The sequence below is a fragment of the Corvus brachyrhynchos genome, unplaced genomic scaffold (genome assembly GCF_000691975.1).
Source record: "Corvus brachyrhynchos isolate BGI_N302 unplaced genomic scaffold, ASM69197v1 scaffold11, whole genome shotgun sequence".
NCBI lineage: Eukaryota > Metazoa > Chordata > Aves > Passeriformes > Corvidae > Corvus > Corvus brachyrhynchos.
In genome coordinates, this window is record NW_008236965.1 from 7762634 (window position 1) to 7787980 (window position 25347).

Sequence of the window (25347 nt, forward strand, 5' to 3'; positions counted from 1 at the left end):
ATTGTTCGGGGAAAGGTTGTAAAAGACTGGCTGTCCTGGGAGCCAGTCCCTTCCTTCCAGGCATAAATTGAACTGCCTGGCTTTTTGGTTTTCCAGCCTTTCAACCAGTTCCTGCAGCACCCACTCATTCACAGCTGCATCTTCATTGTCATAGGCAATAAAGGCATCGTAGCAGGCATCTGGTAAAGACAAGCGCCGATAGCCCTTCAGCTTGGCAGTGCAGTAATGGTAGCTATACCACACATCCCAGAAGTAGAGGTGGCTCATCACTGTGAACACCATAAAGCCAAGGACGGTTGAAGCTGACAGAGCGTACAGGATCAAATACGACGTGTCCAGCTGACAGGTATACAGATCCAAGAAAACCACGCTCCTTCCCTTATGTGCCCCTGGGCCAGCACAGGTCACGTCTGTGGCCAGAAGAGGAATGGTCACCTGTGTCTGATTGATCCACCAGACAAACCACACAGCCTCACAGTTACACTTAAAAGGATTGCCATGCAAAAGCAGCATCTCCAGGTTGTTAATGACATTCTCGGGGAAGCTGGATCTCTTAATTATTTCAATCTTGTTTGAGCTGAGGTCCAAGTACCTCAGTTTAAAAGCACCTCTGAGAAAATGTTTGGTCAATTGCTGAATGCGATTGTTTCGGAGCATCAGTTTTTGGAGTGATGAGGTGCAATTGGACAGTTCTTTGGGAACAGTAGTCAGAAGGTTATTGCTCAGGTCCAGAGTTACTAGGTTCCTCAGAGAGGGGAGGCTTCCCCAGATGAAACTCTTCAGTTGATTATTTGTTAAGTTGAGGATCTTGAGACTAGGAGGCATTCCTTTAAAAACATCATGAGGCAAAAAACTGAGCGAGTTGAAGGAAATATCCAGTTCTTCCAGGCTGGTCAGATTCTTGAAGAAGGACAAATATCTAGCATTGCCATCCACCCATAAAGCATCTAAACGATTTCCTCTGAATTCTAAAATTCTAAGAGATTGGCTTTCCATTCCTGTATCAATAGTGGTAGAAATGTCATTCTCATTCATCATCAGCTTCTTCAGATGGGCTAGGTTTTTCATAAAACTAAGCACGTGAGTAATACCTTCTGCCAGAAAATAATGCTGGTTATTGCTCAGATCTAGAATTTCTAAAAATTTTAGCTCTTTGAAAGCAGTTTGGTGTAGCAAATCAACCCTGTTGTTAGAAAAATCCAGATATTTCAATCCAGACAAGTAAGAGAATTCACTTCCATTTAAAGTTTGACTTATTGCATTATCTGACAAATTGAGGCATTTGAGAGAGCTAAGTCCCAGGAAGTCTGAGGGGTTAACAAAAAATACATTGTTTCTGCTTAAATCCAGAGTTTTTCCGTAGTTAAGGCAATCTTCCTTAACTATAGATTGGTAGGAAGAAGCCTCTTTGTCTTTGGAACGGCAGCTTCGCTCATACACGTCATACCTGAAATAATGCATCTCTTGTCGTACTTGCCTGTTGTATTGCTCAACTGAAATGCCAGGATTAGAGCAAAATCCATAGAAGTTGCTTTCCCCTGAAGAAGGAGAAATTTTATTCACTGAGAGGTCAATGAACTTAAGAGCTGGGAATTCTTCAAACACTGTCAGGTCTGCAACTTTAATAAAGTTAGTCCCGAGATCCAACATGGTTAGATTCTGAAGACCGAGCAGTGGACGTAGATCTTGTGCTCTCAGTTCTTTAAAGACATAACCCTTGAGCCTCAGGGTTTCCAGGTTATAGAGAGAAGAAAATGTCTTAGAAAGATTCAAGAAGGGAGAATACACCTTCACTTCAAAGTTAAAGGACAGATCAAGCTGCATAAGGCTGGGGATAAATGTCAAAAACTGAGCATCTCCAATCTCCCTCATGAGGAAATTTTGGGAGAGGTCAAGTTCTTTGAGATTCTTGATGTTTTTAAACCAGCTGCTGGGTATGCTCTGAAGAGAGTTACTGTGAAGTCGCAAAATTCTTAAATTTTCCAAGGAGTCAAAAGCCTTTGAATGTATCTGAATCGAGCTCTTGGGACAAGGAATGCAAGGATACGGGGCATCATAGCAACGTGGGCAATTGCCACTTAGGTCAAGAATTTCTAGATTGGAAAGGCCACTTAAATCCTGTTCGTGAATCACTTGAATCATGTTGTTGTAAATATACAATTCCTTTAAAGTAGATGACAAATTGTGTGGAATATGTGTTAAGTTGTTGGACTTCAGGGACAGTATTGTTAACTTTTTCAGCCCCAGAAAGGCTGTTTTCTCAATTTCAAATGAAACGTTGCATGGATTGCGGTAGTAACAGTTCTGTCCAAGATACAATACCTCTATGTTTCCTAGCTCTGAGAAGCTGGCTTCATGGATAGAAAAGATACTGTTTGCTTCCAGGCTCAGCAGGGTTAAAGTAGCAGGAAGACCTCGGGGTATTTCTGCCAGCTGGTTTGCATCCAAATACAATGACTTCAATCTTGTCAGGGCAGCAAAACTACCAGTCTCAATCTTCAGTCTGCTAGTGCACACATGATTTTTGGGGCCAAGTTTGACAGGCACACAGTTGCATCTGAAGTCAATCTCCTGGAGGTTTTCAAGATGATCAAAGGATGTTGGGTAGATGTGGGGGATATGGTTAATACTCAGGGTAAGGTTGGTAACGTTTCCAGGGATCCCTCTGGGGACTTCTGTAAGGCGCCGATCAGTGCAGTCCACTGTCACAGTGCCTTCTGAGGACTTAACATCACAGGGTAAAGTTTTGGGAAACCAAGCCCCTGACAGCAGCATTGGGAATATGAAGAGCAGGATAAATGGCAATGCATTTGACATCTTTGCACGAGATACCTAAAACCAAGGAAATACGGAAGTATTAGTTTAATGCAATGAGAATATTTCACCTACACACTGGGTCAGGCCAACTATACAGCTAAATTGGGGTCCTGGTCACACACTGACCATGGATGGATGTGCAGGTAGGATTATAAGTTTCAGGAGGCATATATGTTGGTATTTCCTTTCCTTTTTTTCCCCAGGGGACACAGCATTTTATGCATGTAAAGAACATTATGAGTCTAATGAAAAAACAAAGAGTGTCTATCCTAACCAAATGGCCCATGTTATCCCAGAAACTGCCTATCTCCATCTTTTACTGCAGACCAATGGACCCCAGGGCCAGGATCATTTGCCAAGGCAAGTGCCCATGGAGCATAGCAGAGAGCTGGTAGGGAAACCATAGAGACTCTCTGCAATGCAAGGCATGTCACTCCATCACACAGGTACCATTTATTCTGCATCTGATGACGCACACCACAGCAGACCATGAAGTGCTGGCTGTCACCAGCCATGGACACAGAACCTGCAGTCACAGATGGCAATACTGGCAGCTGCTGCACATACAAGTCCAGTAGCCTTTCTTCCTTTAAAACAGAGAAGGTGTAGGAATGAGGCCTACAGCCATGAGATATGCCGTGGTATGTGGTAAAGGGATTTCCATAAGGGATTACTCTGGGCATTATGGCCTGCTGAAGGGTAATGCATTATCAAGCAGAAACAGATAACCCTTTTACTTTCAGTCAGCCAGGTAGAAGAGGAAGAGAAGCTAAAGTGTCACAATTCTGTACTTTCCTTGTGCAAGACGCAAAGTCTTTGTAATTTCTTTGTTACTCTTGATATCTCTCATTTACATATAAGTGGCTGCTCTGTGTCCCCCATTAATGATGGCAGTAACAGAATATTTGGTCGCAGTCTTGCTTCCACTTCTCCCAAAAGTATAAATTGGCATTTGAAATCTTCATTGACAGAGGATGAGAATGCAACCATTTTAAAGACAAGTCAGTGGGCTTGTTTTTCTCTCTTCCCAAAACTAGGGATGCTTCTTTGGTAAGATTTGCACTGGGAGCACTTACATAGCACTGTACATTTGTATTTTGCAAGTCTAGTATATTTATCAATTATCCAATAAACTGTGGTATTGGTGAATCTGTGTTCATGAAAGTTCTTATTGAACTCAACCAGACTTACAGTGATGAATCAGTAATCCTCACAACTGTCGAATCTGTTAGCGAATGAGATGAGGCTTGTAGTGTAACTCAGGCTATTGTTGCATCTGGGAACCTGACCAGACTTAGTAGTACTAAATCGGCTCGAATCAGAAATTAAGTCCAGGCACACCCAGCCTCTCTGATCTCTGAGGACCAGCTGGAAAGCAAGGGAGTTTATTTTCTGCCAAATTGCTACACACTTAATGCAACAGGAGGAAAAGTCAATTAGATTCAACCTTTAAAGATGTGATAAACCAAAATAAACACTGTCCAAGCATTAGAGCATGACATAGGCAAGGTATGATTGCAGTCTAGATTAAATAGGCAAACTTCCTACATGAACTTGTATGCAGCCATTGCACTCAGGCCCTTAATTTTAGCTGCTTACTAAGTTCCTCAGTTTATTGTTATTAACCGAGGCTGCAGTGACATTCAAGAGAGGAAGGGGGGAGGAAGAGAGAGATAGAGAGAGACCAAGAGACCCTTCTCCAGCTGCTGCTTGGCTCTGAAGATGGAAAGAGTTCTAGCTTACCACACACCAAACAGAGACTAGCACTGAACATTTAGGTGCCTGGAATTAGGTGCAAAGAATCTGGGCTTTGAAAGTCTTCGTGAATATGTTTGTAGGTTTCTCACGTATTTCAGTATTTTTAGGGACTTAAGTGTTGTTGCAGAGCCAGCGTAGCTCCTACCATCTTTGTGCTTCATTTCTTTGTATATTCTTCCCTCTCCTGATAATCTTTGTAATGCATTAGCTGTTTTAACTGTAAAGAGTTACATCTTGGGGCTGTATCTGGCTATTTGCATATGTAAAATGTTGCATCCATTATAGTACCAGAACAAACAGAAAGACCTAAATAAGAGCAAGAAGCAATGCTGTCTTGTGCAATGTCTTTGCAATGAGAGGCTTGTTTAAAAGTACAGCAGGAGTATGCGAGCTGTTCTTTTGTCTGTGATCTATGCTTGGTTTTATAAGGAGTTCAAAAGAACTAATCTACTGATCTTAACTGCTATGTGCACAAACCCCTAATGATTTAGGGTGTTCAAATATTCAGCAACAGTACAGCTATGTGTTTCTGAAGGAAGTTTATCTGCTAATGTTCCATATATATGTGAGGAGTTCATGGGGGAAAGCCTAGAGAAACACCTCAGAAGTTACAGCAAGTATATTATTATGCTCATTCAGAAGTATAGGAGTACAGATAAATCCTTTCCTTTGCAATCATAATGCTCTGCAGCTTCGACCCATTGGACCATTTAGAAAACAGAAAAGCAGAATATGTTCTTGAAAATCTTCCAAAACAATTCCAGTCAAAGATATCTAAGAGCAAATTTAAAATGAAAGTTTAACATACCATTTTCTGTGTGCTTCCAGGTCTGGCAGATTAGATGCTGGAAGAGACTGTAAAACGGAGCAGGAGAGAACAGCACTAAAGTGGTTTCCAGTGGTTCAGCTGAGGTGTAGAGGAGAATGTAACATGACATAACTCACTCAAGACGACAGTAATCTGTACTGTATCTTCTTTCTCTTCATCTGAACACCAAAGGAAGGCAACTTCAAAGTCCTTAACAAGAGAGCCTGAGAGTAATCAGCTAGGAGAAAAGGCATTATGAAAGGGTAATATTCATGTGATCAACAAAGATTGCAGAAGCTCAAGTTCCTTTTTTTTTTCCTTTTTTACTGTAAGCTGCATGAAGGGAGACAAAAATTGTTAATTGACATGGAAGTTTAGTAATTTTTATAATTATTATTTGGGATTAATTTCTGCAGTTAATAGCTTCAAGGATTCAGATCTTACTAAGAATCACTTGTGTGCTAATAGGAGCAGACAAATCTCTTAAGCTGAATACTTTATGGAAGAAATGTTTGTTAAGTGAATGGAACTTAGGGGAGGGAACTGAAACCAAGACAAAAAGGATAATGGTAAGGGCATAGGAAACTGAATACAAAAAAGTGAAATCTATGTGTAAGAGCGTGCACAAGTTGGACTGTGAATGTTGATTTCTTCAAGCAACCAGCCACATCCCTGGTACATGTCACTGGAATATGAGATGCTTAGTGTCCACTTTGCTTGCATGAAAGTTTTCTAAAACACAATGTCCAGTCACCCAACCCTGTAATTTTTGACAGGTGCTCCCTCACAGTCTAAGGCTACAAACTGTGGAAATTTTAATAGCTGTACAAACACTTAGCATTTTCTTTTGCTCTTTCATTTGTTTGTTTTTTGTTTGTTTTGGTTTGGTTTGGTTTGGTTTTTTTTGGTTTGTTTTTTTTGGTTTTTTTGGTTTTTTTTTTAATATTAGGAACTTTTTGTCAACCAGCTAAGAGCTCAAGGAGTTTCAATTCTATGTAATGTGAAACTGCAGCTTTAGCTGAGTGCTAATAAAATGCAGATAATTTCTTAGCTTTATTTTTTTTACCTATGAAATGTGGGAAGCACAATACAGCAATAATTCACTTCAGAGATGGAGGCAGGGTAAATGCAGGGAAGTTTTCAGAAGTCCAGAACTTCTGAACTGTAATTTGATCTTTAGAGGCACAGGGAGTCACTGGTTTACTGATTTTAGTAGTTCAGTTTCCCTCAGAAATCGCACAAAATCTCTTTTGCCCCCTCTGAAACACAGAGTAACTGAAAACAGAAAAGTACTTCCTACTACATCACGTGTTAGAGGAGGACCCTCTGGTAAGAGCAAATGTATATTACTGCTGCTGTGAGTGAGGAAAACAATTTAAAATAAAGCAGGAGTCTTTAATTGTCATAATCATTCATCTGTAAGTTTGGTTGTTGGTTGGCTTCTAATCAGATTGGTGAACTCACATTTCCATTTTTTTTCCCTTTGACAACAGGAGGCTGCTTTATCTTATTTGTCAAAATCAAGATTCCACTGTGTTTATTTTAAATCTCGATAGTTAGAGTCCTAAAGCCTTGCTACAATGTCTTTTCTCTGAAGTGCTGACCCTCATTTCAAGAACGAGGTTACAACTCAATCTATTCATGGTTAATACAGTGTTCAGTGTAAAATGGCATAATTTACCCAGGAAATTATTCAAGAAAACCAGTTATCTTGCTCCGTTTTTTACAATACATAAGTTGACTTTTCAAACTGATGTTGCTGATAGCTGTTGCAGAAATGTGTTTGCGGGCACTAAAAATAATCACAACAATAGAAGACAGCACTGGAGGAGATTGGCCTACAACAAGGGCAGAGGAAGCACTCAGGGCTCTGGTAAGGGAGGACACCCTGATAGATCTGCATTAAGAGCTGACCCAAACCACCCAGGGTGCTGAGATATGGCCGAGGGAGCCACTAATACCACAGAAACAGACATTGCCTCTTCTGAAAGCTCAGGCTGCCTCAGGCTACCTCAGTGCCAACACTGACTGTTTGGTTTACAACAGGTTGAAAATGTTTGCTGAAAGGCAAGGTGCCCAGCAGTCCTGTTTTTGAAAGTGAGTTTCCTTCAAGGGGGCCAGAAGGCATCCAGAAATAGCTGGAATGAGATGGAGTTATTTTCCAAGTTCTCCAGGGTCAGCAAAGCAACTGTACCCCTACTGTTTTCCCCTTCCTCAGGGGCAGGTAAGATGGCGTAGCCACAGACATCATTCCTTCTTTTCTCTGGGGGATGAGGAGGAGAAGTAACAAGGTAGTCATGCTGGAAGTGATGGTGCACAGCAATACAGAAACTGCTGCAAACCACAAAACGGACAGGTTCAGAGGAATTTTGGCACTTTTAAGTGGGATATCCTCAAATCCTGCTTCTTAGTATTGGAAGTACTAGCCTACTGGCCCACTACAATTTGAAAATTTTTATATAGGTAATTCTGCCAGGGTTTATGAAGTTATCTTCAGGCAAGAGCACTGAGGGAGCACTGGAACAACATCTGCAGAGCAACGTGGAACTCAGACACTGCTCAACCCAAACAAATCAAATAGCAGGAGAGCATCTCTATATGAAATAAAGGCTTAAGATTATGGCAGACAAGAAACAGCTCACATTAAACATGCATGTACATCAATTATGGAGTTCTAAAGACCATGAGACATAATTTTCTCAATTTTTTTAGGCTTTGATACTGCGTTTTCAACAACTGTGCATGACATTTTTATCTGTGAGGGCTACTACTCAATAGAGGTTATTTTTTCTAATGTCATGAATTGCACTTGAAATGGATTGGTTTCTTGTCTCCCTCTATGTATGTATCTTTACACGTGCAAAACCCGTGCGCAATAGGAATGCATATTGTATAGTGTATGTATTACATTTATCTAGATATAGCTGCAGATATATCATACCACAACATTCAAAGTGTTTTTATGTGTTTAACCAAGGCCAAGGGCCTGCCATTTACAGTAGTGCAGGCTTCCACTCCCAGCCCTGTAACCTTCCTGCCTGGCTGCCCTGGAGCCTATGCTGGAGCCATATTTTCCCTTTGCTTTCATACCAATGTTCTCTGGACCCTATTCCTGCAAGCCTTGGTGGGACTGGGTGTCTCTTCAGAGCTGAGGGGCAGTGGCACATGCCTCATTTGGGTTCCCTGAAAAGTCACTCTTGAAGTGAAGTGCTGATGTGTGCCATTGCCATGAGTACACGCTGCTCCAACCCCTGCTTATGGAGTTAATGAATGCCAATTCATGAGGCAAGCAACCATTACCTGTCACTGAGCGTGTGACATCTTCATTACCCTTCACCTCATTCTCAGGCCATGAAGGTTCTGTGAACCCAGAAGAAAATCCAGACAAACAATTTTTTCCTCTCCCTCCCATCCTCAAGGTTCCTGGGCACCAAGTGACTGCTCCCCTCCTTACTGTCCTGGCAGGTCCCTGGCCCACTAGGCCCCCACAGGAGGGGGAGGTGAAGTGCAGCAGCCCACAGTTCAGAGATCCAACCAGTTATGAGGCATAAGGGGGAACTTGAACCAGAGCTGCTGCTGGACAGTGAAACCCATCAACCTCCAGTAGCAGGGATGCCTCCACCATTGTTTGCATCCTCTGAGGATGGAGGGAGTGACTCATTCTTTTGTATGTTTTGAGAGTCTAATTATAATTGTTATACTGATAGAGCAAAGCATGGAATAAGATTTGACTTGATCTGCAGAGGGTTCATAAGTTGCATCATAAGTTGTTAGGATTTAGATGATTGGAAATTATAAGTTAAAATGTATTATAAATTCTGTATTAATCTACTTATAGCTTATATTATGTTGATTTGTTTTGTAGAAATCCTGTGGCATTTTAATAATAATAATTTATGTGCTGTATTAATTATACTATCCTATCAAAAATGCTTTTGTTGTAACTACAATATAGCACCATAATCATTCTGCCAAAGATAATCTCTTTCCTTAGTGTTGGATGAAAGCCATCCACTATGAATCCTGCTAATAAGAACAGAAATCTATGTGTATGTACATGTGTGTGGGCACAATGTAATCTGAGCAGGGAATTCAGCAAGTCTCTATGATTTGCATGTTCTGTGCTGTTTCTTTTACTCTTTGCCTTCTTTTACCTTTTCTTACAAGTATAGCTCAACACAGGCCTGGAAAAGAGAGACATGAGTATCCATGATCACACCTCATTTGTCACTCACAACAACCATACTGGGTCTGTCTGGGATGGAGCCCATTTTCTCCATAGCAGCCCTGTCATGCCCTGCTACAGGCTGGTGACCAAAGCAGTGTTGATTACACACCAACATTATGCCTTGTTGGGGAAGTTGCAGAGCCTCAAGGCCTTCTCCGCTTCTCACACTGGTGAGCAGGCTCAGGGTGAACAAGGGTCTGGGAGGGGGCACAGCCGTGATTACGGAGCCTAGCTGACTAAAGGCATAAGGTTCCATGCTGAGCAATAAAATTGGGGTGGGGTGGTAGTGGGATGAGGGTTTAGCTAAAGCAGCAATCACTCAGAGGCTAGCTGGGCACTGGTCTGCTGCCAGGAGGTGGTGAGTGATCACCTTTGTATCATTTTCCTTTTTCTTTTTCCTTATTAGCCTGGCTTTATCCCTACCCAGGAGCTGTATCTCTAACCAAGAGTTGCTCTGAAGCTGCCCTCCTGATCCTCCCCCCCAGCCCAGATGGGTGGGGCCTTGGCTGCCAGAAAGGGGCAGCCAGCACACAACACACAAGAAACCACAGAGCACCAGCATTGACAACAGATGCCTGACAATCAACTGAGAGAGGCACTTGTGCAGTGAAAACACACTCAGGTTTCACTCCCCATAGTACACTGCCTCAGCAACAGGCTCTGAGTGTTTGACATTTAAAACCCCTGGAGTCTATGACAAGAGCTTCCAGTAAAGCTCCAAAAATCAAATACTCTTACCAAGAAAGCCAAAAATGTGTATTTGCATTAGGACAGTGGAACAAGTCAAAATAATATTTACAGGCAAATATGAGCTAAATCCTCCAACTTCTGCTAGGCAATGGGTATATTTTCAGTTATCTCAAAAGAATGCTGCTGAGAGAGGAATGTTTCCCACCAGGCTGAACTGTCAGATCTTCAGACCAGAATCCAGGCAGGGACCAGGAAGCATGCAGCATTGAACACCAGACACCTCACCATTTTCTGTTCCCATGGCTTTTAATTCTGTCAGAATGGAGGCAGTTTTCACAAAGCTGTTGGAAGTCACCTGTAACTCTTCATAAGCATTTTGGGTGCACAAAATGCAGCACATACATTAAGATTAGTTCTGCCATTTTCCTTCTGCTCTTTCCCCCATCTCATCCCATTAAATTGAGTGGGTTTGCTTCCAACCGTCTGAGAAACACAAACTTCAACTGGTCATGAAATGCAGCTCAGACTCCCAAGGAAATTTAAACATTGTGTCCCTTCTGTCAGACCATAAAAAGAAGGAGAAGGATGATCTTATTGTGAAGCTGTTTACCAGTCTGGTGTGATTAACCGTTCATCCTTATGTTCGAGACAGCTGTAACATGATTTATGAGCAAGGTTTGCAAGAGAGTCAATGCCTAAATTCTTTTCTGTTTGACCTGTGCAGGCCACAGTCTCCAAAAAAAGAGTGTCAAAAGAATAGAAGCACAAGCAACCTCTTGGCATAAGTAATTTTGAAGCTTTATTTACAGTACTTGTGCACAGGGAAGGCAACCAATTCAGCACTTTATTTGACGCAAAGATCTGAGGTATAAAGCAACAGAACTTGACACTGAGTTCTGTGGGAACTGATACTGTGCATTAAATGTATTGTATGCCTTTTGTGTAGTACTTGGTATAATTACGTGGCCCCAGATTTCAGGGTTATTAACAACTTAACTGCAAAGTAACATGGGTTAAATGATCTGACATTTAAGAAATTTACCAAACAAAACAATACTGTCGATTCATGGTGTTACTCTGTTATAACATAGTTATAGGCTCTTCAGGAAGGATAGGCAGGGCAGGCAAGTCAGGGGATGGCTCTTTATAGGAGGGAGGGGTTGAAATGTATAGTGCCTGCAGTTGGTGGTGGCACAGTTGAGAGGCTCTGGAAGGATGAAGATGCACGTTGTTGTGGGAGTATACTATCAACCACCCATCTGGGAACATCACACTGAGAAATTATTCCATAAAGAATGAAGGAATATCTCTAAGTCAGATGTTCTTATGGGTGATCTTAACTTCCCAGACGTCAATTGGGAGTGCTGTACAATGGACACAAGCAGTCCTGAAGCATGCTGATGATAATTTCTTGGTGGAGATATTAAGGGAACCAACTGGGAAAAGTGCCCACCTAGATTTGTTGTTGGAAACAGAGAAGCATTCGTGGGCAAAGTGGTGATTGGTGACTGTCTCGGTCACAATGAGCACAAAGTAGTTGAACTTCAAATCACTGTTTTACAAACACAACCATAAGAAACCATAGCATCATAGAATAATTAAGGTTGGAAAGACTTTAAGATCATCAAGTCTAATCATCAACTTAGCACTATCACAATGTTCACCATTAAAATATATCCTCAAATGCCATATCCACAAGGGCCATATCCACATGTTTTTGAACACTTCCAGGGATGGTGACTCCACCACTTCCCTGGGCAGTCTGTTCCATTGCTTGACAACCCTTTCCATTAAAATTTTTTTCCTAATATCTAGTGTAAACCTCCTCTGTTGCAACTCCAGGCCATTTCCTCTCATCCTGTCACTTTCTGCATGGGAGAAAAGACTGACTCCCACTGAGTACAGCCTCCTTTCAGGTGGTTGTAGAGAGTGATAAGGTCTCCCCTGAGCTGGCTTTTCTCCTGGCTAAACAATGCTGTGCATTACGTAAAAGGCTTTACTAAAATCTAGATAGACAACATCCACAGCCTTTCCCTCATCCACTAAGCAGGTCATTTTGTCACAGAACGAGACCAGGCTGGTCATGCAAGAACTGCCTTTCAAAAACTCATGCTAGCTGGACGTTATAACCTGGTTGTCCTATACTTGTTGCATGATGGCATTCAAGATGATCGTCTCCATCTGGCACCGATGTCAGGCTGACAAGCCTTTAGTTCCCCAGATCCTCCTTCCAATGTTAAAATAAAATTGTAAAACACCCACTCTTCTAACCAGGCCCTGATCTTTCTCCTGCTTCTGTGGTAAATCAGTAACACTACTATGATAATTTGGAGGGAAAAAAAAATCTTATTGTCTGTTATATTAGATGAACATTAGTTTTCTTGTTTGTTGTTGTGTTCTTTCTTGTTAGCATGCCTACAACTAAATCAAAAAGGGACTATTTAAAGAAAGGACCAGACAGAAAAGCTAGGCAAGGAACTGCCAGAGGCAGCTGAGATGACAGAATCATAGAATGGTTTGGGTTGGAAGGGATCTGGAAGATCATCTAGTTCTTTGTCTGTTTGGTTTAACTGATTTTCTCCATCTGCCTTGTGCCTCTCCCTCTGCATGTCTGCTCTCTCTTCTTGCAACCATGCAGCAGCTCCATTCACAAGGAATCCCTTTATGTTATAACTCCTTCCCACCTATAGCCTACAAGACCTTCTGAACTCATTTCTCACATATCTTCCCATTTTAGTCCACACACATACTTCCAAGTCTCTTCAGATTTGTGGGTTTTTTGACAGTGCAACAGTGGGAGAGCTCCTGTACCAGATCCAAGCCCCTGACAGCAGTCACAGCAGAATTTGCTTTCCCCGGTTTGCCCACTCAGATAGAAGTGGTAGACTAAGAAACTCTAAGCCTAAGATGAAAAGATAAAAAATCTTTTATTTCCCTAAGATCAAAGAATGAGCTTTTCTAAAGTGATTTTCTGACACAAATATGTCAGCAGTTGCTTTTCTTGATTTTCATAAATACAGCAAATAGAGAAACAATGTATTTTTATAAAAATCACATTTATTCCAAGAGTGTCTAAACAGCAGCAACTTTAGGCATGGTCCAAGCACTCCTTCACCCTGTGTACTCGAGCATATTGACCAAGTGTCTAACCCACACTTTACCTAACCACAGGAGGTGTTAGAGGCCTATTGTGAAATAAAAGCTGGAAGTGGTGATATTCTGCAACAGTGACTTCCAGGGGGTAGTGCATCATTTCTTGCTGTGCACTAATAAGTGCCAAGCAAGGTGCATGTGTATCATAACAATATTTAAGGGAAAAGGTAGGACTAAACAGTTTCTTGGAGAAGCTTGTTGTAAGCCAGTGAATTGCTTGTAGCTATGGCATTTTTCAGGCACTGCCAGAAGTAGGGCTGAGACTGAGGGTTAGTTGGCCATTCCAGGACTGAACTTCTGCACAGCCTCTTCCTCAGCCGGACATAGCGAGACTTCTGCAAAACCTTCTCAAGAAATATCAAGATAATGACATCCATTTTGTCATCTAGAAGCCGCTGATGAGCCATGTAAAATGTTGTCTTAAAGCTGCCGCTTTTAATATACCTGTTGGTCAGCACAAATATGGTCTTTTTGCTCAGCTGAATGCTCTGGGAAAGGTTGTCAAAGACTGGCTGTCCTGGGAGCCAGTCCCTTCCTTCCAGGCATAAATTGAACTGCCTGGCTTTTTGGTTTTCCAGCCTTTCAACCAGTTCCTGCAGCACCCACTCATTCACAGCTGCATCTTCATTGTCATAGGCAATAAGGGCTTCGTAGCAGGCTTCTGGTAAAGACAAGCGCCGATAGCCCTTCAGCTTGGCAGTGCAGTAATGGTAGCTATACCACACATCCCAGAAGTAGAGGTGGCTCATCACTGTGAACACCATAAAGCCAAGGACGGTTGAAGCTGACAGAGCGTACAGGATCAAATACGACGTGTCCAGCTGACAGGTATACAGATCCAAGAAAACCACGCTCCTTCCCTTATGTGCCCCTGGGCCAGCACAGGTCACGTCTGTGGCCAGAAGAGGAATGGTCACCTGTGTCTGATTGATCCACCAGACAAACCACACAGCCTCACAGTTACACTTAAAAGGATTGCCATGCAAAAGCAGCATCTCCAGGTTGTTAATGACATTCTCGGGGAAGCTGGATCTCTTAATTATTTCAATCTTGTTTGAGCTGAGGTCCAAGTACCTCAGTTTAAAAGCACCTCTGAGAAAATATTTGGTTAATCGCTGAATGCGATTGTTTCGGAGCATCAGTTTTTGGAGTGATGAGGTGCAATTGGACAGTTCTTTGGGAACAGTAGTCAGAAGGTTATTGCTCAGGTCCAGAGTTACTAGGTTCCTCAGAGAGGGGAGGCTTCCCCAGATGAAACTCTTCAGTTGATTATTTGTTAAGTTGAGGATCTTGAGACTAGGAGGCATTCCTTTAAAAACATCATGAGGCAAAAAACTGAGCGAGTTGAAGGAAATATCCAGTTCTTCCAGGCTGGTCAGATTCTTGAAGAAGGACAAATATCTAGCATTGCCGTCCTTCCAGAGAGCATCTAAACGATTTCCTCTGAATTCTAAGATTCTAAGAGATTGGCTTTCTATTCCTGTATCAATAGTGGTAGAAATTTCATTCTCATTCATCATCAGCTTCTTCAGATGGGCTAGGTTTTTCATAAAACTAAGCACGTGAGTAATACCTTCTGCCAGAAAATAATGCTGGTTATTGCTCAGATCTAGAATTTCTAAAAATTTTAGCTCTTTGAAAGCAGTTTGGTGTAGCAAATCAACCCTGTTGTTAGAAAAATCCAGATATTTCAATCCAGACAAGTAAGAGAATTCACTTCCATTTAAAGTTTGACTTATTGCATTGCCTGACAAGTTGAGACATTTGAGGGAGCTAAGTCCCAGGAAGTCTGAGGGGTTAACAAAAAATATATTGTTTCTGCTTAAATCCAGAGTTTTTCCGTAGTTAAGGCAATCTTCCTTAACTATAGATTGGTAGGAAGAAGCCTCTTTGTCTTTGGAACGGCAGCTTCGCTCATACACGTCATACCTGAAATAATGCATCTCTTGTCGTACTTGCCTGTTGTATTGCTCAACTGAAATGCCAGGATTAGAGCAAAATCCATAGAAGTTGCTTTCCCCTGAAGAAGGAGAAATTTTATTCACTGAGAGGTCAATGAACTTAAGAGCTGGGAATTCTTCAAACACTGTCAGGTCTGCAACTTTAATAAAGTTAGTCCCGAGATCCAACATGGTTAGATTCTGAAGACCGAGCAGTGGACGTAGATCTTGTGCTCTCAGTTCTTTAAAGACATAACCCTTGAGCCTCAGGGTTTCCAGGTTATAGAGAGAAGAAAATGTCTTAGAAAGATTCAAGAAGGGAGAATACACCTTCACTTCAAAGTTAAAGGACAGATCAAGCTGCATAAGGCTGGGGATAAATGTCAAAAACTGAGCATCTCCAATCTCCCTCATGAGGAAATTTTGGGAGAGGTCAAGTTCTTTGAGATTCTTGATGTTTTTAAACCAGCTGCTGGGTATGCTCTGAAGAGAGTTACTGTGAAGTCGCAAAATTCTTAAATTTTCCAAGGAGTCAAAAGCCTTTGAATGTATCTGAATCGAGCTCTTGGGACAAGGAATGCAAGGATACGGGGCATTATAGCAACGTGGGCAATTGCCACTTAGGTCAAGAATTTCTAGATTGGAAAGGCCACTTAAATCCTGTTCGTGAATCACTTGAATCATGTTGTTGTAAATATACAATTCCTTTAAAGTAGATGACAAATTGGGTGGAATATGTGTTAAGTTGTTGGACTTCAGGGACAGTATTGTTAACTTTTTCAGCCCCAGAAAGGCTGTTTTCTCAATTTCAAATGAAACGTTGCATGGATTGCGGTAGTAACAGTTCTGTCCAAGATACAATACCTCTATGTTTCCTAGCTCTGAGAAGCTGGCTTCATGGATAGAAAAGATACTGTTTGCTTCCAGGCTCAGCAGGGTTAAAGTAGCAGGAAGACCTCGGGGTATTTCTGCCAGCTGGTTTGCATCCAAATACAATGACTTCAGTCTTGTCAGGGCAGCAAAACTACCAGTCTCAATCTTCAGTCTGCTAGTGCACACATTATCTTTGGGGCCAAGTTTGACAGGCACACAGTTGCATCTGAAGTCAATCTCCTGGAGGTTTTCAAGATGATCAAAGGATGTTGGGTAGATGTGGGGGATATGGTTAATACTCAGGGTAAGGTTGGTAACGTTTCCAGGGATCCCTCTGGGAACTTCTTTAAGGCGCCGATCAGTGCAGTCCACTGTCACAGTGCCTTCTGAGGACTTAACATCACAGGGTAAAGTTTTGGGAAACCAAGCCCCTGACAGCAGCATTGGGAATATGAAGAGCAGGATAAATGGCAATGCATTTGACATCTTTGCACGAGATACCTAAAACCAAGGAAATACGGAAGTATTAGTTTAATGCAATGAGAATATTTCACCTACACACTGGGTCAGGCCAACTATACAGCTAAATTGGGGTCCTGGTCACACACTGACCATGGATGGATGTGCAGGTAGGAATATATGTTTCTGGAGGCATATGTTGGTGGTTCCTCAAATCTTTTTTTATTTTATCATCACCAAGAATTCTAATATTAATTTAAATATCACTCTCTAAAAAATGAATTATTAAAAAACATCTCCTGAGAAAGTGACAAGGGGTAATTAAAGTCCATGTCTCTGTGAATACTCCTTTTTAAGGGGAAATAAGAGGTGTTCAACATCCAGCAGGTTGCCATTGCATATTAACGTAGATGAGCACAGTTACTTTTTCTAAGCGTATACAAGATCTATACTCAAAATCTCAACTCAAAAGCTTGTGTAAACTTCCAAAACTGCACTAACAGGTGACTGAGTTCCGAATTCAAATTTAACATTATCATGAGTATTCTTCCTCTAGTAAGTGGCAGAATAGATTTAGAGTTGACCTAAGAAAGTCAATGTCTTTATTTCCTTAACGTTTATTACCAGTTTTCATTTTCACTGTCCAATAAGGGACGAGGGACAAGAAAACAATGTATCTGGGTGAGGTGGGAACATGAAAATCAAAGACAAGTTTAAAACTGGGTATGTTCCATGAAAGACTAATAACCAGCCTAAATAACCAGAGCAAAAATCCCACAGACATTTTAAGAAGCTTCTGAAACACTCTGTCTGTTGAGACTTTGTGGTCTTGCTGGCTTCATAGATTTGTGGGTATTATGGGAAGAGCTTTTAATATTTCACAACTTACTGGTTATTTCCTCAGCAGCAGTCAGTGTCAAGGAAACCCTGGCTGGCAGACTGCCAGCCTTGGCTTGTGTGGCACAGGCAGAAGGGCCATGACCATCTTGCTGCCTTGCCCTGTATCTAATTGCTTGCATCTGGTGTTGGTCAAGAGTTTTAAAGACAAGACACCTCACGAAAATCATCATCCTTGTTTCTTCCTTGAAAACTCAGTGGTGGAGGCTTGTATCGCACATAGGGGGCTCTTAAACCACCAGGATTAGTTATGTGTGGCATAATATTGATTAAATGTCACAACCCAATTAAGTAGGTGAAAATCAGATGATTAGGTAAAATGTTCAAGATACATGGAAATGTTTTTATCTCTTTAGCTGTGACACAAGAACATACAGAGACTTGCCAAGCAGTCTGTGTAAACCCTGTCGAGTGCTGCCAAAGATGTGCCTTGCAGGTGATATGGACCTAGAGGTGAAGCGAGGCTTTCTGTTGCACGCCCTGTTTACTTCAAGCACTGTGTCCCCTGTACAACTTTGTGTTTCTATGTTACCTATGCTGAATCTCCCTCTGCATCCATGTATCTGGAAATGTGAGAGAAGCCAGATCAGGTCTCACACAGCACTGCACTTCTGCTATCTTGACTCAACATCCAAATGGCATCACTTTGGTATTTCTTTCAGTCATCTTTGGAATTACAGAGCCTCAGTATAGAAGGAAAAATGTAAAAGTCCACTGCAGACCTTGAATTCAGTGTAACCTGATACAGTGACAGAAGCTACAGTGTTACCACAATTTCCTTGCCCACTCCCTGGAAGTGCTATGGTGCTTTCTTCTGATCCGCACATGCTCTGAGAAAAGGCAAGGTAGCTAAATACCACGGCTGGTAGCTGTGGCTGTCATTCATACAATTATTCAGAGCAGGCTCATATGGACTAACCAGGCCATGCCTGTGTATTCATATTTCATTATCTCCAACTCTTGTGTTTTCATTTGCTAGGTATCAAATTAACCATCATTTGGCTTATTGGAATTCCCTTTGGAAAATTGCCCAGACAGAGGTCACTGGGTAAGGGAGTTCACCAGTGTTTTCAATACAGTCTAGCCAATCTGCTTTAGAGGAGGATTAAGTTTTCTGATTTCCCGTGCACTTGGATAAAAATTATTATTGAGAGTAATCAGAGTTAAGTGGGGAGTGAATTTGGAAAAGATAAAAGGCATTAATTTCCTTCCACCACCTGAGCTTTTCAGTAGAACCCTTTTTTCTCCACTAATGTGGTCAGGGATGTGGGAAGGAGAAGGAAGGGCTCTGCCATTGCTATTTAATTACATGGAAAATTGAAGGTCTTTTTTAGAGTGACAAGTGACACTGCCAAAGAAAAATCTGGATATATTCCTGAAAAAATTTTGCCTTCCTTCCTTCTTTCCCAGGGGACACAGCATATTATACATGTAAAGGACATTAGGAGACTAACGGAAAACCAAAGAGTGCCTATGCTAACCAAATGGCCTGTGATGTCCCAGAAACTGCCTGCCTCCATTTCTTGCGTTAGCAGACCTATGGACACCAGGGCCAGTCTGTTTACCCAGTGGAGAACAGCAGAGAGCTGATAGGGAAACCATAGAGACTCTGCACTGCAGGACGTGTCACTCCACCATCACATGGGTGCCTTTTACCTTTATCTGTCGACACAGACCACAGCAGACCATGAAGTGCTGGCTGTCACCAGCCATGGACACAGAATCTGTAGTCACTGAAGCAAATACTGACAACTGATGCACATCAAACTCCACCAGCCTTTCTACCTTTAAATGAAGGAAGGGAAAGTTAATTAGGTTCAAGCTTTAAAGATTTGATAAACCAGATTAAACCACTCTGTTGAAGCACTAGAGCAGGGCATGGGCAAGGTGTGATTGCAGTCTAGATTGAAGACTCAAACTTTCCACATGAGCTCATATTCAGTCACTACACGCAGGCCCTTAATTTCAGGTGTTTAACTAAGTTCCTCAATTTGCTGTCATCAATCTTAGTAGCACCGAAATTCAAGAGAGAGTGGGAGAGAGGAGAGAGGCCACTCTGCAGGGACTGTTCAGTTTGAAGATCGAGGGAGATCTGCCTGAGTACACACCAAGCAGAGGTTAACACTGCACATTTAGGTGCCTGAAATTAGGTGCGGTGAATCTGGGCTTTGAAAGTCTTCATGAATATGTTCGTAGGCTTCTTAAGAAGTCAAAAAAGACATCTTGAGTCTTACAATGCTCAGGTTTTGAATTCTCACATATTACAGTATTTTTAGGAACCTAAGTGTTGTTGCAGAGCCAGCATAGCTCCTACCATCTTTGTGCTTCATTTCTTTGTATATTCTTCCCTCTCCTGATAATCTTTGTAATGCATTAGCTGTTTTAACTGTAAAGAGTTACATCTTGGGGCTGTATCTGGCTATTTGCATATGTAAAATGTTGCATCCATTATAGTACCAGAACAAACAGAAAGACCTAAATAAGAGCAAGAAGCAATGCTGTCTTGTGCAATGTCTTTGCAATGAGAGGCTTGTTTAAAAGTACAGCAGGAGTATGCGAGCTGTTCTTTTGTCTGTGATCTATGCTTGGTTTTATAAGGAGTTCAAAAGAACTAATCTACTGATCTTAACTGCTATGTGCACAAACCCCTAATGATTTAGGGTGTTCTTCAAATATTCAGCAACAGTACAGCTATGAGTTTCTGAAGGAAGTTTTTCTGTAGAGGTTCCACATGTATTTTAAGTTGTGACAGGAGGGAAGGGTAGAGAAAAATAAACACCTAAAAACTTGGAGTATTTGGATAAGACATTCGTTACTTGTTCTGTAGCACTGCTGTACAATAAGTATTAGTGCAAATTAATGCTTTCCTTTGCAGACATAATGCTCTGCAGCTTCGAACCATAACAGTAAACTGGACCATTTAGAAAACAGAAAAGCAGAATATGTTCTTGAAAATCTTCCAAAGCAGTTCCAGTCAAAGATACCTAAGAGCAAATTTAAAATGAAAGTTTAACATACCATTTTCTGTGTGCTTCCAGGTCTGGCAGATTAGATGCTGGAAGAGACTGCAAAACGGAGCAGAAGAAAAACAGCACTAAAGTGGTTTCCAGTGGTTCAGCTGAGGTGTAGAGGAGAATGTAACATGACATAACTCACTCAAGACAACAGCAGAAATCACTACTCTGTCACTTCTTTTCACCTCGATTGCAACTTGAGAAATAATTGAATGTGAAACAACTTCTGCAACCTACTTCCTCAAACATTTGTACTTAAAACAACAGTACCTCATTTACTACTCCACCCCACAGAAATAACTGAGTACTCTTATTTTTCCCCCTTTAAAGAAATTCTTACATTACTCATACATCCACGTGCTTTTATTCTCACATGTTGCAATTTGCTCTCTTCTATGCTACTTTTGAACACAGTTTTCATTTCAAACTGGTTTTTACCTAGATACAGTGTCACACCATAAAAAACTGTAAGACCTGCTCCGAAAAGGTAAACATCCAAGCCATGGGGAATTCCAAAGGACAGTTGTGGAATATTTGGCCACAAAGTTTAAGATCAATCAGCAAGGAGAAAAATGTGCTACATACACGTAATCAGTCACTTCAGACTAAACTAAGATTTGCAGAAGCTCAAGTTCCTCCTTTCCCCCACCCCCTCTTTTTAGTGTAAGCTGCATGAAAATAGAGACAGAAGTTGGTAATTGATGTTAACAATAGTTCAGTTTTGGAAGTTTAGTCATTTTTATAATTATTATTATTTGGCATTTACTCCTGATACAAATAGCTTCAAGAAATGGGAGGGTTTTAAGCTGAATACTCTATGGAAATGTCTATTAAGTGACTGGGACTTTGGGGAAGGGAAACAAACCCAACGAGGATAAAAAAGATAGTGAAAAGGGCACAGGAAGTGGCATAGAGCAAGGTTAAAACTGTGTGGGAGACTGTAGAATGGCCAAAGCTTAAAGCTACATGGATAGATTTAAACTGATGACAATCCAGCATTTCACAGAACATGGTGTCTTTCTAACAGTTTCATACTTAGGAGTCTCCATGCTTATCAGAACAGACTGGTTCAATTTTTAGGATGTTTATCAGGTGGGGATTGTGGGGTTTTTTCATGTCTTCCTTATATACGTATTTTACTTTACATTTTAAATTGCAATTCATAATTTCTCTGACTATGGTGGAGCTGAGAAATTAATTTCAGGTGACTGGAACTTGAAAAATGAACAGGGAAAGAATTTGTAATAATACTTTCAAATTCCATGCGTTTAGTGTCTGAGTCATATAGAAAATAAACAGGAAAACAAGGAAGTTGTACAGCATCATTGCCATTTCAATCAAGGCCTAGAAAAGGGCTTATTAATTGCCAGCTGTATTAATTCAGGACTGTATTTCTCACCTTTGTGCCTGAATACTAGAAGTACTGCAATGCAGTATGATTCTTCCACTCTTTACTGATAACTGGATTTTGCTTTTCATGCGAAATGCACTGAGATTTTCATTGGGTGCTACCATAACGAATGCAGAAATCTTATTAAAATCCTGCTGTGTGTAGAAAAGCCGTTTGAGACATTTCTGGTAGGAAAAACCATCTCTCTACACTAGCAAACACTCTACACTAGCTATTCCGCTCTGGATATTTCACTTTGTGTATGTCACAACAAAAGAAACTTAGCTTCCACTCATTTATAATTATTGATCCTGTAGAAAAGATAATGTGCATATCTAATTATGAAAGGAGAGAATGACCTAACACAAGTTGGACTGTGTATGTTGATTTCTTCAAGTACCCAGCTGTGGGAAACACAAAAAGGTGGAAAAGCCCTTAGGTGTGAAAAAAATAGCAGGTTTTAGAAATAAAGCAAAAGAATTTAGGAATCAGCTCTAGCTGCAAAAACTTGAAGATAGAAGAAGATAAAATTATATAGCAAGCAAGGACGTTAAAATGATGATTAGAGTTTCTAAGTTTGGCTGAGATAGGTTTTGAAGTTGCAAAAAATAAGCTTAGCAAGATAGATAAGTTTAAGCCTAATAATGGAATATTGTGCATTGTTGTATAAAGGCATAACAAGCAAGTATTGTGTACAACAGATGTACGTGCGCTATTGAAGATTGGTTAAAACAGTTGTCTGTAAATTTTAGAGGCATGCTAGTTGGCAAAGAAGCTTTTAAGAATGCTCTGTAACAAGAAAGTTTTTGGACGCCTGTGACGGCGTGAGCTTTGTACCATCTCTGTCTCAACTCTGTGTATGAGTCTGATGCTGGAATAAAATAATAAAAAGGCTCCTGGAGCGTCTGTCTGGGCTCCCTGACCCATTTGATTGCCGAAAACACCAACACCCAGCCATGTCCCTGGTACATGACACCAGAACACGAGATGCTTAATGTCTACTTGTTTTGGTTGCAAGTAGGTTTTCTAAATCAGTGTCCAGTTACCCAAGCCTGTAATTTTTGGCAGGTGCACCATGTCTTTGGAGATCTCCCTTGCAGTCTAAACCCACAAACTTCAGATATTCAGACACTCAGCATTTTTTTTTGGAATAAGGCTAATACTTTTTTATATTAGGAACTTGCTGTCACATCTAAGAGCACAGGAGTTTCAATTCTGTACAAAGTGAAACTGCAGCTTTAGCTAAACACTAATAGAAATGCAGAGCATACTTTTGCTGCTTTTTTTTTTCCTAAACCTATGAAGTGTGGGAAGCAAAATACAGCAATACTCCCCTTCAAAAGATGGGAGTAAATGCACAGCAATTCAGAACTACTGAATAGAGTTTGATTTTTAGAGGCACAGGGAGTCACTGGTTTACTGATTTTAAAAGTTGAGTTTCCCTCAGAAGTTGAACAAAATCTCTTTTGCCCCCTCTGAAACACAGAGTAACTGAAAACAGAAAAGTACTTCCTACTACGTCACGTGTTAGGGGAGGATCCTCTGGTAAGAGCAAACGTATATTACTGCTGCTGTGAGTGAAGAATGTAATTTAAAATAAAGCAGGAGTCCTTAATTGACTTAGTCCTTTATCTATGAGTTTGCTTGTCAGTTGGCTTGTAATCAGATTGGTGAAATCACGTTTCCTTTTTTCCTTTGTCTTCTAAAAGAAAACTTACAGCAAGTTTCTTTAACTTATTTATCAAAATCAGGGTTCCACTATGTTCATCTTAAATCTGGGTAGTTTATTTACAGTCCTAAAGTCTTCCAGAAATGTTTTTTTTATGAAGTGCTGACCCTCATTTCAAGAATGAGGATAAAACCCCACCTATTCATAGTTAATACAGCATTCAGTGTAACTTTGCATAATTTACCCAGAAAACTATTGAAGAAAACCAGTTATCTTGCTCAGTTTTAGCAATACACAAGTTGACTCTTCAAACTGATGCAGACAGATGTACGAAAAGAACCAAAAGGAGAAATGGATAGCAAAATTGAGGAAATGGTAACAAAATCACTTGCAGAAGCCTTAAAGTTTCTGCATGTATGATCTGTGTATGTAATGTAAGAGCCTTGCTGATAGCTGTTGCAGAAATGTGTTTGCGGGCACTAAAAATAATCACAACAATAGAAGACAGCACTGGAGGAGATTGGCCTACAACAAGGGCAGAGGAAGCACTCAGGGCTCTGGTAAGGGAGGACACCCTGATAGATCTGCATTAAGAGCTGACCCAAACCACCCAGGGTGCTGAGATATGGCCGAGGGAGCCACTAATACCACAGAAACAGACATTGCCTCTTCTGAAAGCTCAGGCTGCCTCAGGCTACCTCAGTGCCAACACTGACTGTTTGGTTTACAACAGGTTGAAAATGTTTGCTGAAAGGCAAGGTGCCCAGCAGTCCTGTTTTTGAAAGTGAGTTTCCTTCAAGGGGGCCAGAAGGCATCCAGAAATAGCTGGAATGAGATGGAGTTATTTTCCAAGTTCTCCAGGGTCAGCAAAGCAACTGTACCCCTACTGTTTTCCCCTTCCTCAGGGGCAGGTAAGGTGGCGTAGCCACAGACATCATTCCTTCTTTTCTCTGGGGGATGATGAGGAGGAGAAGTAACAAGGTAGTCATGCTGGAAGTGATGGTGCACAGCAATACAGAAACTGCTGCAAACCACAAAACTGACAGGTTCAGAGGAATTTTGGCACTTGTAAGTGGGATTTCCTCAAATCCTGCTTCTTAGTGATGACACTGCTAGCCTTTTTGCATGTTTCATGTAGTTAATCCTGCCAGGGTTTATGAAGTTATCTTCAGGCAAGAGCACTGGAAGGAGCACTGGAACAATCTCTGCAGAACAACATGGACACTGCTGGACCCAAACAAATCACAGCAGAAAAGCATCCCCATATGAAATAAAGGCTTAAGATTATGACAGTCAAGCAATGTAACAGGGCTTGTATTAAACATGCAAGTGTGTTGATCAATATTCTGATTTATTATAGGGCTTGACCCTGCTTTTTCAAGAATCGTGCATTACATTTTAATGGGAGAAGGCTACAACTCAACAGGTTATTTTGACAAAAAGGACATGGAACTGTTGGAGCAAGTCCAGAGGAGGGCCATGAAGTTGGTAAGAGAACTAGAGTATCTCTGCTATGAGGACAGGCTGAGAAAGTGTGGGCTGTTCAGCTGGGAGAAGAGAAGGTTGTATGGAGACCTCATATCAACCTTCCAGTATCTGTAGGGGCCTACTGTAGAGGGACTCTGTCAAGAACTGTACTGATAAGACAAGG

At 41.2% G+C, this 25347-nt stretch overlaps 2 protein-coding genes across 3 annotated transcripts; both read right to left on the reverse strand.

Moving 5' to 3' along the window:
• Window positions 1-3: 3 nt before the first annotated feature.
• LOC103611747 (toll-like receptor 7) lies at window positions 4-5756 on the reverse strand (the record flags this gene model as incomplete). The annotated part of the gene is made up of 2 exons (XM_017728397.1): window positions 5384-5756; window positions 4-2832 (listed from the first exon to the last, which is right to left on the reverse strand). Coding segments are annotated over exons 1-2 (2832 nt in total), but the record flags the coding sequence as incomplete, so codon positions are not given.
• A 5336-nt stretch (window positions 5757-11092) lies between these two features.
• On the reverse strand, window positions 11093-22089 carry LOC103611748 (toll-like receptor 7). Of its 2 annotated transcripts, XM_017728501.1 has the most exons (3): window positions 20642-22089; window positions 19280-19408; window positions 11093-16768 (listed from the first exon to the last, which is right to left on the reverse strand). In XM_017728501.1, the coding sequence occupies exons 1-3, from the start codon at window positions 20642-20644 to the stop codon at window positions 13628-13630; spliced, it is 3273 nt and encodes a 1090-aa protein (XP_017583990.1). In that variant the 5' UTR covers window positions 20645-22089; the 3' UTR covers window positions 11093-13627. The 2 variants fall into 2 exon arrangements, with proteins under 2 accessions (XP_017583990.1, XP_017583991.1); XM_017728502.1 differs by lacking the exon at window positions 19280-19408 and having other exon boundaries at window positions 20642-22088.
• Between the last annotated feature and the right edge of the window lie 3258 nt (window positions 22090-25347).

Bases quoted from the DNA above. Each gene is read 5' to 3' on its own strand.
- LOC103611748 (XM_017728501.1), bottom strand. The intron at 16,769-19,279 runs GTAAAAGGCACC...CCTTGGTTTTAG, and splicing joins GTCTGTGTCGACAGATAAAG to GTATCTCGTGCAAAGATGTC.